The sequence below is a fragment of the Eurosta solidaginis genome, chromosome 5 (genome assembly GCF_040869045.1).
Source record: "Eurosta solidaginis isolate ZX-2024a chromosome 5, ASM4086904v1, whole genome shotgun sequence".
Taxonomy (NCBI): Eukaryota; Metazoa; Arthropoda; class Insecta; order Diptera; family Tephritidae; genus Eurosta; species Eurosta solidaginis.
In genome coordinates, this window is record NC_090323.1 from 216,864,914 (window position 1) to 216,885,394 (window position 20,481).

The following is a 20,481-nucleotide window of genomic DNA, read 5'->3' on the forward strand; positions in this document are numbered from 1 at the left end:
ATGATGCCGAAAGGGTTCCCAAATGTTCCCGTATTAGTCGCGAAAAACTTCCGAAATGACCCCGACGGGATCCCGGACGGATCCCGAAAACCATCCAGAAATGATGCCGAAAGGGTTCCCAAATGATCCCGTATTAGTCGCGAAAAAGCACCGAAATGACCCCTACGGGATCCCGGACGGATCCCGAAAACCATCCAGAAATGATGCCGGAAGAGCCCCCAAATGATCCCGAAAAATCCCCAAATGACCCCGACGATATCCCGCACGGATCCCGAAAACCATCCAGAAATGATGCCGGAAGGGTCCCCAAATGATCGCGAAATAGTCCCGAAATGATTCCGGAATAGTCCCGAAAATGTTCCAAAATAACCCCGACGGGATCCCGGACGGATCCCGTAAACTATACAGAAATGATCCCGGAAGGGTCCCAAAATGATCCCGAAATAGTCCCGAAATTACCCCGGCGTAATCCCGGACCGATCCCGAAAACCATCCAGAAATGATCCCGGAAGGGTCTCGATATGACCCTTACGGGATTACAAATAAGGTGAAGCTAATTATAAAACCATGTTAATAAGGCAGCAGGCGCATTGGAGCGAATAAAAAGTTAGATAGAAACATACAGGTAAAGCTAATAAAAGCGTGCTAATAAAAACAATTGATGGAGGGCGGATGGCGGGAGTAGAGGAGAGGACCACTGATCGTTCCTCCAAAATTGTCTAGATCTCATTCTGTATGTACCAGATGCCAAAAACTATTGATTTAGGAGAAAATTTAGATTGAGTTATAACAATTTATGGATTTTACACCAGAGGGGGAGATAAAGGGGGCGGGCGGAGGCTGTCACTGCTTACTTTGTAAGCCCTCGACTTATTTGACCCCTTGAGTTTGTGATATTGGTGAAGGCCAGTATACGTAAAGTTATAATGTGTAAAAATTATGAAAAATAATTTTTCGAAGGGTCGTGGGACCCCTACCCCTCTTTCCATGTTCGAAAAAAATTTCGCTAGTAGACTACTGTCTGTGTCCCAAATTTCATCAAAATCCGTGTAGCCATTCTGGCGTGATTCAGTCGCAAAGACGAAAAAATATAATAATTACATTATAACTGTTCCTAGGGGGCGGGGACCACGCCCCTTTTGAAAAATATATAGCTAGTAGATCCTTCTAGACTATTGGCTATATGTGTGCAAAATTTCATCCAAATCGGTCCAGCCGTTCTTGCGTTATTGAGTCACAAAGACAAACGTCTGGACAAACATCCAAACATCCAAACATCCAAACATCTAAACATCCAAACATCCAAACATCCAAACATCTTAACATCCAAACTTTCCCATTTATAATATAATACTAGCCTTTACCCGCGGCCACGTCCGCAAGGAGAAAATGAAATATATGGGCTATTCACGTTAGCCTGCTTATAAAGTTATCTGTTTACAATTTTTTTCTGTCTAATGCATTTTATTTTTGTAATTGAGTAAAAAAAAGAACTTTATGAGCTGATAACCTGATAGGATCCCAAAATGATAACGAAATTATCCAGAAAAAGCCACGAAATGACCCCGACGCTATCGCGGACGGATCCCGAAAACCATCCAGAAAAGCCCCGGAAGTGTTTCCAAAAGTTCCCGAAGTAGTCCTAAAAAAACCCGAAATGACAACGACACGATTCTAGACTTATCCAGATAACCACACAGAAATGATGCCTGAAGGGTACCAAATTGATCCCGAAATAGTCCCGAAAAAGGTCCGAAATTACCCTGACGGGCTCCCGGACGGATCTCAGAAACCATCCAGAAAATATCCAGGAAGGGTCCTTAAATTATCCCGACTAACTCCAGAAAAAGTTTCGAAATGGCTCCGAGGGGATCCACGATGGATCGCGAAAACCATACAGAAATGATTCCGGAAGGATTCCAAAATGATCCCGAAATAGTCCGGAATTGACCCAGATGGGATCCCGCACAGATCCAGAAATGATCCCGGAAGGGTGCAAAAACAATCCCGGAAAAGTAACAAAAAATCCCGAAATGGCTCCTACGGCATCCCGGACGGATCCAGAAATGATCTCGGAAGGGTCCCCAAATGATCCCAAAATGGTCCCGAAATGACCCTGATGGATCCGGCAAACCATCAAGAAATTATGCCGAAAGGGTCCCAAAATGATCCCGAAATAATACAGAAAAAGTCACGAAACGACCCCTAGAGGATCCCCAAATGATCCCGTATTAGCCCCGAAAAGGTCCCGAAATAACCCCGACGGGATCCCGGACAAATCCCGAAAACCATCCAGAAATGTTGCCGGAAGGAATCCCAAATGATTCCGTAAAAGTCCCGCATTGATTCCGACGGGATCCCGAACGGATACCGAAAATCATCCAGAAGTGACGCCGGAAAGGTCCTCAAATGATCACCTAATAGTCCCGAAATGACCCTTAAGGGGTCATGGACGGATCCCATAAACCATCCAGAAATGATCCCGATATATTCCCGAAGAAGTCCCGAAATGACCCTGACGGGATCTCGAACGCACCCCTAAATGACCCTGACGGGATCACGGACAGATCCCGAAATCCATCCAGAAATGATCTTGGGAAGGTCCCAAAATTATCCCGAAATAGTCTCGGAAAAGTTCAGAAATTACCCTGACGGGTTCCCGGACGAATCCTGAAAACCAATCTTAAATGATGCCGAAAAAGTCCCGAAATGACCCTGAAGGGACCCGGAAAGGATCCCGAAAACTAACCAGAAATAATGCCGGAAAGGTCCTCAAATGATCTCCCAATAGTTCCGAAAAGACCCTGACGGGATCCCGAACGGATCCCGACAACTATCCAGAAATGATACCGAAAGGGCCCGCAAATGATCCCGTATTAGTCGAGAAAAAGTCCCGAAATGACCTGGACGGGATGCCGGACGAATCCCAAAAACCATCCAGAAATGATTTTGGAAGGGACCCCAATGATCCCGAAAAAGTTCCGCAATTATTCCGACGGGAATCTGAACGGATACCGAAAACCATCCAGAAGGTTTGCCGGAACGGTCCTCAAATGCTCACCTAATAGTCCCAAAATGACCCTGAGGGCATCCCGGACAAATCCCGAAATCCATCCAGAAATGATCTTGGGAAGGTCCCAAAATGATCCCGAAATTGTCTCGGAAAAGTCCAGAAATTACCCTGACGGGTTCCCGGACGAATCCTGAAAGCCATCCTTAAATGATCCCGAAAAAGCCCCGAAATTACCCTGACGGGATCCCGAAAGGATTCCAAAAACTATCCAGAAATGATGCCGGAAAGGTCCTCAAATGATCCCCTAATAGTTCCGAAATGACCGTGACGGGATCCCGAACGGATCCCGACAACTATCCAGAAATTATGCCAAAAGGGTCCGCAAATGATCCCGTATTAGTCGAGAAAAAGTCCCGAAATGACCCCGACGGGATCCCAGACGAATCCCAAAAACCATCCAGAAATGATGCCGGTAGGTATCCCAATTGATCCCGAAATAATCCCGAAATGACCTCGTCGGCATCCCGGACGGATACCGAAAATTATCCAGAAATGATGCCGGAAAGGTCCACAAATGATCCCCTAATAGTCCCGAAATTACCCTGATGGGATCCCGGACGGATCCCGAAAACCATCCAGAAATGATGCCGGAAGAGCCCCCAAATGATCCCGAAAAAGTCCCCAAATGACCCCGATGATATCCCGGACGGATCCCGAAAACCATCCAGAAATGATGCCGGAAGAGCCCCCAAATGATTCCGAAAAATTCCCCAAATGACCCCGACGAGATCCCGCACGGATCCCGAAAACCATCCAGAAATGATTCCGGAAGAGCCCCAAATGATCCCGAAAAAGTCCCCAAATGACCCCGACATACTCCAGAAAAGATTCCGAAATGGGTCCGAGGGAATCAACGACGGATCGCGAAAACCATACAGAAATGATTCCGGAAGGATCCCAAAATGATCCCGAAATAGTCCGGAAATGACCCAGATGGGATCCCGCACAGATCCAGAAATGATCCCGGAAGGGTCCAAAAGCTATCCCGGAAAAGTAACAAAAAATCCCGAAATGGCTCCTACGGCATCCCGGACGGATCCAGAAATGATCTCGGAAGGGTCCCCAAATGATCCCAAAATGGTCCCGAAATGACCCTGATGGATCCGGCAAACCATCAAGAAATTATGCCGGAAGGGTCCCCAAATGATCCCGAAATAAAACAGAAAAAGTCACGAAACGACCCCTAGAGGATCCCCAAATGATCCCGTATTAGCCCCAAAAAAGTCCCAAAATGACCCTGACGGGATCCCGAAAGGATTCCGAAAACAATACAGAAATGATGCCGGAAAGGTCCTCAAATGATCCCCTAATAGTCCCGAAATGACCGTGACGGGATCCCGACAACTATCCAGAAATGATGCCGAAAGGGTCCGCAAATGATCCCGTATTAGTCGAAAAAAGTCCCGAAAGGACCACGACGGGATCCCGGACGAATCCCAAAAACCATCCAGAAATGATGCCGGTAGGTATCCCAAATGATCCCGAAATAGTCCCGAAATGACCTCGTCGGCATCCCGGACGGATCCCGAAAATTATCCAGAAATGATGCCGAAAGGGTTCCCAAATGATCCCGTATTAGTCGCGAAAAAGTCCCGAAATGACCCCGACGGGATCCCGGACGGATCCCGAAAACCATCCAGAAATGATGCCGAAAGGGTTCCCAAATGATCCCGTATTAGTCGAAAAAAGTCCCGAAAGGACCACGACGGGATCCCGGACGGATCCCGAAAACCATCCAGAAATGATGCCGGATGAGCCCCAAAATGATCCCGAAAAAGTCCCCAAATGACCCCGACGAGATCCCGGACGGATCCCGAAAACCAACCGAAAGGGTCCGCAAATGATCCCGTATTAGTCGAAAAAAGTCCCGAAAGGACCACGACGGGATCCCGGACGAATCCCAAAAACCATCCAGAAATGATGCCGGTAGGTATCCCAAATGATCCCTAAATAGTACCGAAATTACCTCGTCGGCATCCCGGACGGATCCCGAAAATTATCCAGAAATGATGCCGGAAAGGTTCCCAAATGATCCCCTAATAGTCCCGAAATTACCCTAATGGGATCCCGGACGGATCCCGAAAACCATCCAGAAATGATGCCGAAAGGGTTCCCAAATGATCCCGTATTAGTCGCGAAAAAGTCCCGAAATGACCCCGACGGGATCCCGGATGGATCCCGAAAACCATCCAGAAATGATGCCGAAAGGGTTCCCAAATGATCCCGTATTAGTCGCGAAAAAGTCCCGAAATGACCCCGACGGGATCCCGGACGGATCCCGAAAACCATCCAGAAATGATGCCGGATGAGCCCCAAAATGATCCCGAAAAAGTCCCCAAATGACCCCGACGAGATCCCGGACGGATCCCGAAAACCATCCAGAAATGATGCCGGAAGAGCCCCCAAATGATCCCGAAAAAGTCCCCAAATGACCCCGACGATATCCCGGACGGATCCCGAAAACCATCCAGAAATGATGCCGGAAGAGCCCTCAAACGATCCCGAAAAAGTCCCCATATGACCCCGACGAGATCCCGCACGGATCCCGAAAACCATCCAGAAATGATGCCGGAAGGGTCCCCAAATGATCGCGAAATAGTCCCGAAATGATTCCGGAATAGTCCCGAAAATGTTCCAAAATAACCCCGACGGGATCCCGGACGGATCCCGTAAACTATATAGAAATGATCCCGGAAGGGTCCCAAAATGATCCCGAAATAGTCCCGAAAAAGTCCCGAAATTACCCCGGCGTAATCCCGGACCGATCCCGAAAACCATCCAGAAATGATCCCGGAAGGGTCTCGATATGACCCTTACGGGATTACAAATAAGGTGAAGCTAATTATTAAACCATGTTAATAAGGCAGCAGGCGCATTTGAGCGAATAAAAAGTTAGATAGAAACATACAGGTAAAGCTAATAAAAGCGTGCTAATAAAAACAATTGATGGAGGGCGGATGGCGGGAGTAGAGGAGAGGACCACTGATCGTTCCTCCAAAATTGTCTAGATCTCGTTCTGTATGTACCAGATACCAAAAACTATTGATTTAGGAGAAAATTTAGATTGAGTTATAACAATTTATGGATTTTACACCAGAGGGGGTGATAAAGGGGGGCGGGCGGAGGGTGTCACTGCTTACTTTGTAAGCCCTCGACTTATTTGACCCCTTGAGTCTGTGATATTGGTGAAGGCCAGTATACGTAAAGTTATAATGTGTAAAAATTATGAAAAATAATTTCTCGAAGGGTCGTGGGACCCCCACCCCTCTTTCCATGTTCGAAAAAAATTTCGCTAGTAGACTACTGTCTGTGTCCCAAATTTCATCAAAATCCGTGTAGCCATTCTGGCGTGATTCAGTCGCAAAGACGAAAAAATATAATAATTAAATTATAACTGTTCCTAGGGGGCGGGGACCACGCCCCTTTTGAAAAATATATAGCTAGTAGATCCTTCTAGACTATTGGCTATATGTGTGCAAAATTTCATCCAAATCGGTCCAGCCGTTCTTGCGTTATTGAGTCACAAAGACAAACGTCTGGACAAACATCCAAACATCCAAACATCCAAACATCCAAACATCCAAACATCCAAACATCCAAACATCTAAACATCCAAACATCCAAACATCCAAACATCTTAACATCCAAACTTTCCCATTTATAATATATATTAGATATTAGATTATATAACGCAACGAGTCGCATTTTCTCGTGTGAAACACAATTCGTATAATACAAGAGCATTCATTCAGTGAAAGTTAACCTGATTGCCTTTGTGAAATTTTTGGGATTATATAGTGGTGAATGTCAATGCCAGTGACTGCGACGCAAAGCGTCACGGCACCATACATAATCTGGCCCTGCATCGGGAATTGAAATAGGGGTGTGTTTCTACACGTTGTTTCGAACATACCAATAATGTTCAGCTGTGTTGCTCGCAGACTCATACATCGAACAGCATAAAATTTCATAAATAATTGGAAACCTACTAAATGTTACAAAATGAATGAATGCATCGTATTCAATGGCATTAAGTAATGAAATTGTCATTATGAATTATATTTATTATTTTAGGTTCTAAGCCAAACAACCGTATTATATGAAAAACTAATATTAAAAAGGAAATTTCCTAAGCACCTCCAAATTTCGGAGTTAGGGGTAAAAATACAGTATTTTCTTACCGCAGCGCTTTCATTCCTTTAAATCTCAGTTGGGTACGCATTGATGAAAAATTTCTTCACGTTTTTATGGTGAAGAAATATTGAGCTTGAAATGTGATAATATTTGTGCAGTTAGCACTAAATTTCCGAGTTTTTACGGATAGTTTCAACTTTGACGTTGTTCTGCATCACTATCTAATTTATATTTCTGGAATAGCCATGAAAATAATGTTCATTTAAAAGTCCATTTATTTAAAATTAACGACCTTATTCAAATTATAACGCAAAACAACTAGTAAATTCGTTACCGATTTTAATCTTTTGTAATTTGCTGACCAAGTTATTTTGCTAAAAAGAGAAGAAATTTTATTGAAAATTTGGCTGCTGCTTTTTCAATAAACTTTGAATAACTTTATCAATTTTTTAGCGGTAGCCTGTGGATCAATGCAACATTGCAAAAGTCCGAACACTGCTGTATCTGTGCGTTAACAGCAACGGAGTTACCCTTATGTGTGTTAGTAACGTGATTTAGATGTATGAATATGTATCTGTTAGTGTGGGTGAAATTAGTATTGCGAAAGTTTATGTCTGTCGTTTCCCGCCAAAATAAGATTGTATGTATTGGTGTATTTCGTTCTTGAGTGTAAGTGGTGGGAAAGAAGGGCTTTCGATCTATGAGGTACGATCGCCAAACGATGACAGGGCATGTCTCAAATGTAAGGTACATGCCAGTGAGTGCGCAAGTAATTCAGTGAATGTAAGTACTTTTGGGTGTTATTTTTTTATGTAGGTGGAGAAAAAAAAGGTGTCGGTTAAACGGTTTTAACTAACCGCATTTGGGACCCACTATCCACCGGCCTGTAACGAAAACCGGTAGCCCATACCCTGGTCAGCAACTACTGTAATCTAGGTGAGTCTAGTGTAACCCCCTTTCCCAGTCCATGGTGCATGTCGACTCTTATAAGGAAAAAAATGTAAAAATTAAGTTAAACAAATAAAATTAAATACCTGCAATAAATAAAATTAAATACCCTAAATTAATAAAATTGGACGAATAGATATACATAAGTAAATACAAAAAAATTATATTAAATTATTAATCTAAATTAGACAACGGAATTAAAAATAAAATAAAGTGAAGCAAATTTAACTAAAATTATAAAAGTAACTTAAAATTGTAAAATTAAATAAATCAATAAAATTAAGTAAAATATTTAAAATTACATAAATTAATAAAATCAACGAACCAGATAAAATCAATTAAATCAAATAAATAAATAAAATAAAATACAGATGTGAATACAATCACCTGAATAAATAAAACCACATAAGTGAATAAAGTTGAACATAGAATAACTACATAATTAAATAAATGGAATAAATAACAAAAAGTTCACTTGCACTTGAATGTCCCCTACTGCTTTTATGACCCTAGCCCCTAAAAAATTGTTTCGTTTTTGTTCCTATAGGAAATTACAGGTTCTAAAGCCTAAACCTGCTATACTTGCCACCAACAGTGACTGCTACATCACTTGCCACATAAGCATCAAAAGCGGAGTAGTAGCTTAAATCAACAAAGAGCGGGGTAGTAACTGAAATCCAGCAGGAGGGGAAACATAGAGCCGGTGACGGACTCCACGCCGAAGGGTATAAAGGAGGGGCATTTTGGCGCTCCTGTCCCGGCACCGCAGCATTTTTTGAAACTTCGCCTACAGAGAAAACCACGATAGAGGAGAGAGGAACCAGTGCCGCATTTATTTTGTTGAATTTTTTTTGTTGCAATCCATTTATTTGAATTCTTTTGAGTTAGATTAAGTTAAAACTACCACCATTATCAACTTGATTTTTTTGGATTTTTCTGAATTTGCAATCATCCTTTCAACGGAATTTGGTAGTTAAATTTTAGACCTAGTTTTTAGTTTTTTCTATTTCGTTAAATTTAAGTTAATAATTGAAAACCTGGATGAATTTTGGTTAGAATTTTTGTATGAATTTAATTGTCATTATAGCACCTAATATTAAGATTTTTTTATATAATTATTAGCATTTCCACTTGTGCATTCCTTCTTACTTCTTCACCCTTTTTTTTTATTTGCCGCACAATTTATTTCTTACTTTTTACCTCATATTACCCCGTTTCCATATCTAAATTTTTCGGGTTTCCATATTTTGCTTCAGTTCTTGCTTTTTTTTTGCATTTAAAGTTTGCTCAATTTTTTGCACCTAACTCTTCTTCTTTTCGACTCGGGCTTTTCTTGCACGCTTTGCGTTTCTTTCTTTTTTCACTTAGCCCAATTTTTTTTATTATTTTTCAATGCTTTTAATACTTTAGATTTTTTTGCGATTCCATTTTGTGGCCTGAAGTATTAAACATTTTTGAGTTTTCCCAATACCCCGGATAATAGTAAACTTCGTAAACTCCAGATTAAACTTTAAATCTTTTGTTATTGCCACATTTCATATTCATTTATATATATATATTTTTTATAGTTTAATTTGTTTGGCCGCGCGTAAAGCCTTTGATCCGGGCCGCAACCGCATGCCCGAATAATTTTGTAATTTCTCATTATCCCCCCTTCCACCTATTACTGAGTAGGCGTTCCAACATAGGATTTGTTTGTAGGTATATGCAAAAATTTTGGAATATAAAGATATTGCATGCGCGAACTTCGGTGGAAAGCAGCGGAGCGTAACAAAATTCTAGTAGGTCACTTTCACCACACCAAAAACTTTAACACAATTTTTAACATAATTTAAGCACAGAAATACACTGATTGGAGTTTTAGAGAGTAAAAATGTGAATTCTGAACACATTAGATGAATAAAAAGTGTACAAATAATTGTTAAATAACAAATACAGACAGTGGTAGTTTAACAAATTCTGCTGTGGTAAGTGGTGAATGTGACCTACTAGAAATTTGTGAAGCTTGCCTCACACTATTTTTCGTCTATGCAATGTCTCTCTATTATATCGTTTCTGGTATATGCTCATGTATGTATGTATATGTTGATCTTCCAGCCACGCTCTCTCTCGTCGAAGCAGGCGCCTCCGTCGCGGGATATGCTCGGTAAGTGATATCTCTTTAAGCGCCAAATACACGACACGAACATTTCCGCGAACATTCCGCAATCTTGTTCGCAGCTTTGGCCATACACCATACGAACTTTTGGCCGAACATTAGTTTCCTTTCAGACAGCGATGAATACGGACAACAATTGTGCTGCAGCAATATTGCTCGCTGTGGCAATTAAGCGTAAAAAAAAGAGAGAAGATCGCAAAAAAAGAATTTGGTGCAAAGAATGGTTTAAAAAACGAGCATATCTTGGACAAAGTGAGCTTATTAAAGAACTGGAATTCACGTCACAAAATGATTTTAAAAATTACGTTGGTATGAGCAAGGCAACATTACAATAATTTTTGCTTTTTACTTGCCACAATGATGGCAAAGATTTATACATTTCAATAAATTCACTCAGAAATTTTGTATTGTCCATTTTGCTTTTCCGCGCACGTCTGTTCCGTTCAGAAATTACTACGATTATGAGCTATTTCGCCATACACGCAGGAACAGTTCGCGCAAATGTTCGCCAAAAATTAAAATATTTTGATTTTTGCCGAACATTTGCGCGAACTGCGGTGAAGCCGCCACATCTGTCATATTATTTTTACACATGTTCTTATGAGCGTCGTTATTTTCGGCGCGACAGAGCAGCCCGTCAATCAATCACGAAAGCCGTTGTAGCCAGATTAAACCTAATTCTATTTTTGGGAAGCGGCAGTGAGTAGCGTCCTTTTTATTTTGTCAATAAAAACTAAAATAGAAGTAAATAACAGATAATAAAAGCTAAAATCATTCTTTTGGTTATTTTTTAAACATGATTAATATTTTTTTCTAAATTTTTCACTACTGTTTGCTGTAATTTATATTGGTGGCTGCCGCTTTCAAATAATCAAGAAGCCAATGCTTGGCTACGGTTGTCGTCAAGCTTTGCTTTATTGTGGTTGTGGTCTGTAGACGCCGTGTTGAATGTGATCAGCCCTATTCATTTTAATCAAACAAATATATATGTATACAAACGTACATATATCTCTCCTTTTAACAAAGAAACCGTATTGTAAGCCAAGAGGGTGATAATCACTTGGCAACCGGTGGCGGCTCGCTAAGTACAATTAACGAGTTGGAAATAAGATTTTTTTCATTGTTGAGTTTCTGTTTCATGTTAAAGTTTTTGTTATTTAATAATTTTCAATTTAATCAATTTTGGAATTATTATTTTTCCTTTTACGTTAAAGCTCTTTTCATATTTTCTATTCAGTAATTTTTAATTTCAAGTTTCATTATAGAGTTTCCTTTTGTTTTTTCTTATTTTTGTTTTTTTTTTTGCATTCATAACCTTTCTATTAAATAAACATTTCCGGTTGACTTTCGGTAAATTGATCTGCCTTTGAGTTCCTAATTGTCCAGGTTAGCTTCTTTTTCCTATGTTTCAAAAACGCATTCCTTATTATTAGTTATTTTATATTTTTGAGCTCAAGGCCGGATTAAATAAAACACTTTTAATTTTTTTAATTTGATTTGTTTTATTTTAATTATTTGTCAATATTTCGACTTCACTCTGAAGTCATTATCAGGACTGACTGCAAAAAACAATACGTAATTTTAATAATAAAATAAAAACATTCATTTATGCTTCGACACCACTTACATCTTCAAATGCGCTTTCAAGACTAATGCGGCAGTTACCCACCGACGTGTGCCGTACGTAAGGACGTTTGTCGTACGAAGCGTCAAAAATTAGCGCACAAAAGTTTACTAGGCAACTCTGTCTAGTGAGAGAGCGATCAGCTGACACGTTCATACAGAAAAAATCAAAATTATTTTGATTTCTACGTTCCGGGCTACGTACGTACGGGCGTTGCACGTCGGTGAGTTTTCGTTTACATTGCACACTCATAAGATAGGTCGTGTCAGCTGACACGTTTTTTCTACGTACGTTCGTGAGTAACTGCTGCATAACATTTAACATAACAATTATAAAAAGAAACAGCGATTAAAAATCTAAACAAACAGAGTAAACAAATGAAAAACCGTAATTGTAAACAAAACTATAAAACAACAAATTGTTATGCGGTAGTTACTCACGAACGTACGTACCAAAAACGTGTCAGCTGACACGACCTATCTTATGAGTGTGCAATGTAAACGAAAACTCACCGACGTGCAACGCCCGTACGTCCGTAGCCCGGAACGTAGAAATCAAAACAATTTTGATTTTTTCCGTAAGAACGTGTCAGCTGATCGCTCTCTCACTAGACAGAGCTGCCTAGTAAACTTTTGTGCGCTAATTTTTGACCGTTTGCAGTTTTATGCAAAAACACCTAATTAAGTTTGAAAAATTGTGAAAATAATTCGAAATAATTATGTAAAAGTGCAGATTTATATTTATTTTATATTTATATTTATTTAATATTAATTCCAGCCTTTTACAACATCAAAAATTAAATTGGAAAAAGTTGATGTTTCCATAAGCATGCATGCAAAATGGTCAATGGCAACAGTGCTTGTCTGTAAACAATACACACATAAATATGTTATGTACATGTACACAGACGCACACATTGATTCCTACGGGCTTGAGAGTTCGGTCAAACGTGCTTCGTACGACGAACGTCCGTACGTACGGCACACGTCGGTGGGTAACTGCCGCTTTAGACGGCGAATAGAACATCGATACATACATATGTATATATTTGGCATTACAGTGTTGTTGTGAAACGAAGACGAAAACTTTTTATGTTTGTGCGGGTGTGTAAAAATGCATCACATGCTTTTGTTGTTTTTTATAAGGTTGCGGTAGACGTGAGAACAATTCGCAAAGTCCGTTTTGAAATTCATCCTCTTATTATTAGGGGTGTCCACTATATGAAGCATTTCTAATGTGAAGCGTTTGTTATAATTTTTCCCTACTTCTAAAATGGTTACATTGTCAAAGTCTGGATAATGTCCTGTTTCTTGGCAGTGGGATGTTAAAGCCGTTTTGTTGTCTGAAAAATTGTTCCTTAATTTTATATTAGATATATGTGCGGATATCCTTGTCTTCAATTTTGTTTTTGTAGTCCCCACATATACTTTCTCGCATACGTGGGACCCGTCGCCATTGCAAGGAATCTTCTAAACTACATCCGATTTTTCATGTGTTGAAATTTTATCTTTAAGGTTGCTAAAAATTTCCGTAGGGTGTTGTCATATGTGAAAAATAACCGCACGTTCTCTTCATCATACATGTTTGAATATTTTATTCTCTCCGATAATTTCGGGACATACGTTGCAGACTTGTAAATTTTGGCATCTCTAGTCTCTTTATTACCTACATCACTGGGTCGGGAATAATAATCACAAATTATTTTCGATGCTAGCTTTATGGGAAAGTTGTTGTTTTCTAGAATCTTTTTGATAGTTTTTATGTTTTTATCGTGATAAATATTGTCGCTGATCGATAGAACTCGTCTGACGAAGTTGTTGGCCGTGTTCAAAATTGTTCTCTTTTCATGTTATGAGTGAAAGTTTATAAACCTCCCCGAGGCTGTTGGTTTTTGATAACAATCTATAGTCAAGAAATTGTTTCTTTTGATTACCAATGTATCTAGAAATGGTATTTCCCCGTATTTTTCTATCTCAATTGTAAATTTGATGGATCTGTGATATCCATTCAGTATGTTAAGCAATTTGTTTGTATCTTCTGTTTTTACTATAGCGAATATATCATCCACGTACTTTGTAAGTAATCGTGGTTTGTCTCAAATCTTGTTAATAGTTCTTCCATTACGATATCCGCTATTACCGGTGACGCTGGTGATCCCATTGGCATCCCCGATCGTTGCTCGTATATTTTGTCTCTGTATTTAAAATAACGATTTTCTTTGATACAAAACTTCAATAATTTAACTAACTTCAATAATTATAAAAAGAAACAGCGATTAAAAATCTAAACAAACAGAGTAAACAAATGAAAAACCGTAATTGTAAACAAAACTATAAAACAACAAATTGTTAGACGGCGAATAGTACATCGATACATCTAACAATTTGTTGTTTTATAGTTTTGTTTACAATTACGGTTTTTCATTTGTTTACTCTGTTTGTTTAGATTTTTAATCGCTGTTTCTTTTTATAATTGTTATGTTAAATGTTAGTCTTGAAAGCGCATTTGAAGATGTAAGTGGTGTCGATGCATAAATGAATGTTTTTATTTTATTATTAAAATTACGTATTGTTTTTTGCAGTCAGTCCTGATGATGCCTTCAGAGTGAAGTCGAAATATTGACAAATAATTAAAATAAAACAAATCAAATTAAAAAAATTAAAAGTGTTTTATTTAATCCGGCCTTGAGCTTAAAAATATAAAATAACTGTTTATACTGACGGCCAAAAAAGAAAATAAATAATTCCTTATTATTAGACTTCTGCAACCCATATATATATACATTAGGTATAAGTAGTTTCCATAACTAGCCGTAAGATAGGTGATATTGTTGAATTGTGAATTTTATTAATATTATTTTTCTGGTTAGGATAACTATTGAATAAAGAGCTTTTATAATGTTTACGCCAAAATTCATACTTTCCTATTTATCAGGTTCATGGGTTGAGTCCATTCAAAAATGATAGGCTAAGACACTCAGTTGGTGTGGGTGTTGCACGAGTGCAATAAAGGGGACGTGAATGTGAGGAGACTATGACTGACTAGACTGGATAGGGACATGGGACAGTAACGTACAGAGAAATGTCAGGCTAAGGGGGCGTTGCTAAAGTTCCGGAGTCAGTGCAACGCCCAAGGCTGCGTCAAGGTTTTACGCAGAAGGGGAGGGATGACTCCACCTGACACGGACAGGCCTTTCCTTTCTGCTTTCCTTCCTTAATGCACATTTCAGGCATGAACGTCTTTTTTTGTTTGTATAACTGTAGGTAAGACGGGTAAGCAAAAACTCACCCCGCCCGACGAGCTAGCAGGGGCTTGCCAGCATGCCAAATGCCACCTCCGCCTTACCCCAACAGCCAGTTATACAACGATTTTGAAACAGTTTTTCAAAATGGTATACTCTTTTATTTAATAATGAACATTCCTACCATGCTTACTCAAAAAAGTTGGAAAAATGTCGTAAAAAGCAAAAAATAGTAAACGGTTCAAGCCGAAAGTGTTCCGAAGAAAGCTAGAAGCGACTGCTATAAGGTCAACAACATCATCATTAACTGGTGCTAATTTTCTAAGCGAGTTTGGTTGTGGCATAACAAGTCGCAATTGGGAGCACCAATGAGTCTCGAGTTTTCACCCAGCTGTCCACGTGTTCGTTGTTCATGTAGGTTGGCAGATAGACAAAGTCGAACACAGTCTCGAATTTATATCCGCCAACAGTGAGGCTATAGGCGGCACCCTTTAACTGTCTTTAAACGGGACAAAAATTTTCAATAAATATTACCTTTTGAAGCGATGGTACTGAGAAAAGTTGCTTATTTCATTTATCACGAAGAAAATATTGAAACCCACTTAAGGAACACCTTGATGTTCCTACAGTCAGCCCGTTGTTTTGTCGATATGGTTTGTCAATAAACATCCAAAGTATTTATTTTTGTATGTGAATTACTTTGTGTATTATGTGACTTAAGAAGTTATGTATTAGTGGCACTAAACAGAAAATTACGGAAAGCGCAATATATAATTTGAAAGCTCAGACACGAAAAAGAAAAGGTTCCACAGCAGTCACAGAAAAACCATTCAAACGTTGATAAAAGTAATGGGTAAGCCAAGAATTGGGATTCACAGTCAGAAAAACGTTCACAAAAACTGGCATCATCAAAATCTGAAATCGGAATGGATACACATATATGCCAGAACTGATCTTCTTCTGCTCCTTCTTCGTGTAGCGATAAGGAAAGTCTCCGACGGTTTTCGGAAGTTGGTGGTCCTTTGCCGGATATTGATCCGGTACATTCCGGAAAATAGCACTAGTAAGCAAGCTTTTATATTACCACGATCTACCTTTTAGATCATCCTTCCGTGAGGAAGTTAGGGTCGCCAGAGCAGTATTCTTTTTGTTCTAGCAATCAAACATTTCACACAATAATTCCGTAAACATTTCCATACCTTTGATGAATATTAAATGGTATATAAAGTTTGCCTGAAATCGAAAATTACAAGACCTTAAAGGATTAAAAAGATAGACCCTCCAATAAATATGAGCAGTATGACGAGCTCAGTTGATTTAGCTATGCCCATCTGTCTGTCTGTTTGAACACAAACTATTCCCACAACTTTTAAAATATCTTGATGAAATTTGGTGAGCTGGTATAATTTGATGTACGAATAGACATTTGTCAGAAGCGACCGGAGCGGACCGCTATAGCATACATATAGGTATCTCCCATATAACGGATTTTCAGATAAGATTATCTTCGCTATTTCACAGTAAGAAGCTTGAAATTTCACAAGATGCACCCAAGTATTATTTTCTAAACAAATTTTAAGATCAATCGTATATATCATACATATCTCATACAACCACCTCTTCAGATAAGGGAGTCATCCTCAAAGCTATCTCATATTTATAGCAAGAATCATGAAACTTTGTTTAGGGATTACCAATCAATTGTGTATGTATTTGAAACTTTTTAGTAAATGTTGAAATAATAAGAGTTTTTATCAGATTTTTATTCAACTCCAGCCATGAATGGTATGAAGTCTTCGACAGAGTCAAAGCAGTCTCGCCCTTACTTGTTTTTTTGTTTTCCGTCCCTACTTTTCAGTAGCGGGCAAAATAAGAGAGTGTAAATATTAAAGAAAGACCGTAAACTCCCAATATGTACTCACGCCGCACAATCAGACAACTTTCTACTGCAAAAATCGAAGTCTCAACAAAATTAGGTAATATGCAAAGATAAAAATAGTCACACCAAAGTGGTTAGCATGGGATTGTCAAGTAAACCGATGAGATATGAAAAAACATATTGACGTGAGTATTCACAAGAATGTATGTACATATGTATTTAGACATGGGCGTAGCCTGATACTTAGGATTAGTTCGATCGACGAAAATATACTGTATTGAAAGTAGAATAGGAGGAACATTGCGCTGTTTGCTCCTTACGATCTCCTCTTTCCCCCTTAATTTAATGCCAAATTATTGCGTATTTTATTGTTGTCCTTAGGAATTCTCTTCTTGGTGCGTAGATACATAGATACATAAATACTGCCTCTGCCTTCGGCTAGTACTGACCTTCCTCCATAGGTCAGGATACGTGAAGTACCTTCCAGTCCTGTGTCATTAAATTCGGGTTATAACAACGCTGCGGAAGGTGCAGCGCGAAATTCGACTTTACCGCACATGAACTACATGCCTTTTCCTTTGGTATATTGGAGATCTGCGCTCTATCCGCCACCTTAAATTGTCCAATTGTGCCTTGCCTTGGAAGTTTGCAAAAATTTCATTTAACAACGGCAAGATCGCAATTTTGTTGCATTGTCTATTAAAATCCTGTTTGTGAAGCCAAAAAACTCTATTTCTTGGAAGATGCCGGGCTCAGCGTTGTCTCCTTTTGGTCTTGGCGGAGTTTCGATGTCGCTTCCCTTTGGCTTATCACCCACTTTCCCCTATTTCCCTCTTTTTGTGACTTATGGTCACCTCTTCTTTAACCCCTTATAATTAGTAGAAGCGTTGCCTCCTTTTGGTCTCGGCGCAGTTTTGATGTCGCTTCCTTTTGGCTTATCACCCACTTTCCCCTATTTCCCCTCTCTTTGTGACTTGTGCTCCCCTCATCTTTAAACCTTTATAATTAGTAGAAGCGGAGAGGCCGAATCGCAATATACGGTCCGTGATCGAGTGCCGTTCTTTAAATCAAAATAGATCCGAGATGGTGTATCGGATTTATAAAATTTGTGAACTAGGGACAACGCGTACTCACTAAATCCATAATATATATGTATATATATACATATTTGTTTTTGGATAGTCCAATTTTTATAGCTTGAGTGAAAATAATCCGTGATCGTATGTTACGATTCCATAGCAGTCATAGGACCTGATTATAAACACGATAGGGCTGGTTACATTCAATACAGCGTCTCTTGTTATCTGTTTTACTTCTCTTTTAGTTTTTTTTTTTTTGACAGAATAAAAGGGACGCCACTCACTGTCGCTTCCCAAAAATATAATTAGGCTTAACCTTGCTACAATGGCTTTCGTGATTGATTGTCGTACTGCTCTGTCGCGCCGAAAATAACAACACTCATAAGAACATGTGCAAAAATAATTTGATAGATGTCGCTTCGTAACCGCCGTCGTTAATGTAATCAGGCCTGATGGCAGCTTCAAAATGACATCTGTCAAATTATTTTTACACATGTTCTTATGAGGGTCGTTATTTTCGGCGCCACAGACTAGTACAGCGATCAATCACGAATGCCGTTGTAGCCAGACTAAACTTAATTCTATTTTCGGGTATCGCCATTGAGCTTCGTCCTTTTTATTTCGTTGCTTTGGTACGGCTGTCGTCGTTTATTGTGGTTGCGGTCTGTAGAAGCCGTGTTGAATGTAATCAGCCCTAAAGTGTGTACGGTGCCCACTTGCTCTCGTTTGTTCGTTTTACGCTATAAGGGGAAGGGAAAAAAGGAAACCATGCCCGGAAAGAGTAATACATGATGAAAAGGCAAAAATCTCCCGAATAAAAAATATCTGTTCAGAATCGGGTTGATCTGTAAAAGAATTTTTCCACCTTACTTTTAAGTCTCGCTACGCCTATGCATGTAAATATAAATGTATATACATATACATATTTATAAATTAATGTTGTATTTGCAAACTCACATGAACTTCTTGAAGATTTTGTAAAGCGCCGCAGCATAATGGACAATCAACGAAATCAGCAACATTTCGCGGCCACATTCGAAGCCGCCTGCTAGGGTTAATTGATTTAATTTTACCTTGCCCTTGCACTTGCACTCGATTAAGTAGACTGCGCTAGCTTTTTTGTTATTGCTTTTTTATACGCATATAAACATAGGGATTTATGTACCTAAATTAATTTTATTTTTTTGTATTATTGAAGCACTTATGCGGCAGTTACCCACCGACGTGTGCCGTACGTAAGGACCATTGTTTACTATATAGTTTGGCAACTTAAAAAGAGGTTATGTTGCGAATAGAGTGGAAGGCAGTGGACTAGGCAGTCGAATGTCATAAAATGAAGGAATGGTGTTCGGAGTTTTTTCAAAATTACAAAAAAAAATTGATAAAAGCTTTAATAAAAATAAAACTACTGTTTTAATAACAACAAACACGCCTTATATAATCTATGTACATAAATTCGTAAAGATTATCTCACTTTAAAATTTGAGTTAAATAATCGTAAGTTTTGTTTTGAAACTGAGTCGAGAACTGTTCGTGTGAATGTGCGAATTTTCACCGATCAGCTGTTAGTTGCGCTACTTGGTAAAATTTACAATGGTAAGGACGTTTGTCGTACGAAGCACGTTTGACCGAACTATCAAGCCCGTAGGAATCAATGTGTGCGTCTGTGTACATGTACATAACATATTTGTATGTGTATTGTTTACAGATAAGCACTGTTGCCATTGACCATTTTGCATGTATGCTTATGGAAACATCAACTTTTTCCAATTTAATTTTTGATATTGTAAAAGGCCGGAATACATATTAAATAAGTATAAATAGATTACATATTTATAATCAGCAGTTTTACATAATTATTTCGAATTATTTTCACAATTTTTCAAACTTTAATTAGGTGTTTTGCATAAAATTGCAAACGGTCAAAAATTAGCGCACAAAAGTTTACTAGGCAACTCTGTCTAGTGAAAGAGCGATCAGCTGACACGTTCTTACGGAAAAAATTAAAATTGTTTTGATTTCTATGTTCCGGGCTACGTACGTACCGGCGTTGCACGTCGGTGAGTTTTCGTTTACATTGCACACTCATAAGATAGGTCGTGTCAGCTGACACGTTTTTGGTACGTACGTTTGTGAGTAACTGCCGCATAACACTAAACAATGCAGTGAAATGTAGCATAACCAATCACTCAGCGATTCTCATAATTTTTTTTTTTATACCTAAATGGGAAAAAAATGTAACCACAAAAAGCTTAATGCACACGTTATCGCCACTCAATCGACTATGAATAATACTTGCGTTAATAATAATTCCCTAATTATAACACTTCCATTTATTATTAACG

General features: G+C 39.1%; 1 protein-coding gene across 2 annotated transcripts in view; it reads right to left on the reverse strand.

Annotated features, from left to right (window-relative positions):
- Window positions 1-20,481, reverse strand: part of cu (curled) — a 131,397-nt gene extending 110,916 nt beyond the window's left edge. Inside the window, exons 1-2 of one of the 2 annotated variants that reach the window (XM_067788273.1) lie at window positions 20,357-20,481; window positions 19,094-19,301 (exon numbers count right to left, since the gene is read on the reverse strand). In XM_067788273.1, coding sequence (XP_067644374.1) covers window positions 19,094-19,158 — 65 coding nt within the window. In that variant the 5' untranslated portion in view covers window positions 19,159-19,301; window positions 20,357-20,481. Of the gene's footprint in view, window positions 1-11,316; window positions 11,584-19,093; window positions 19,302-20,356 lie in introns of those variants that run through there. The other variant, XM_067788271.1, reaches the window with a different exon arrangement.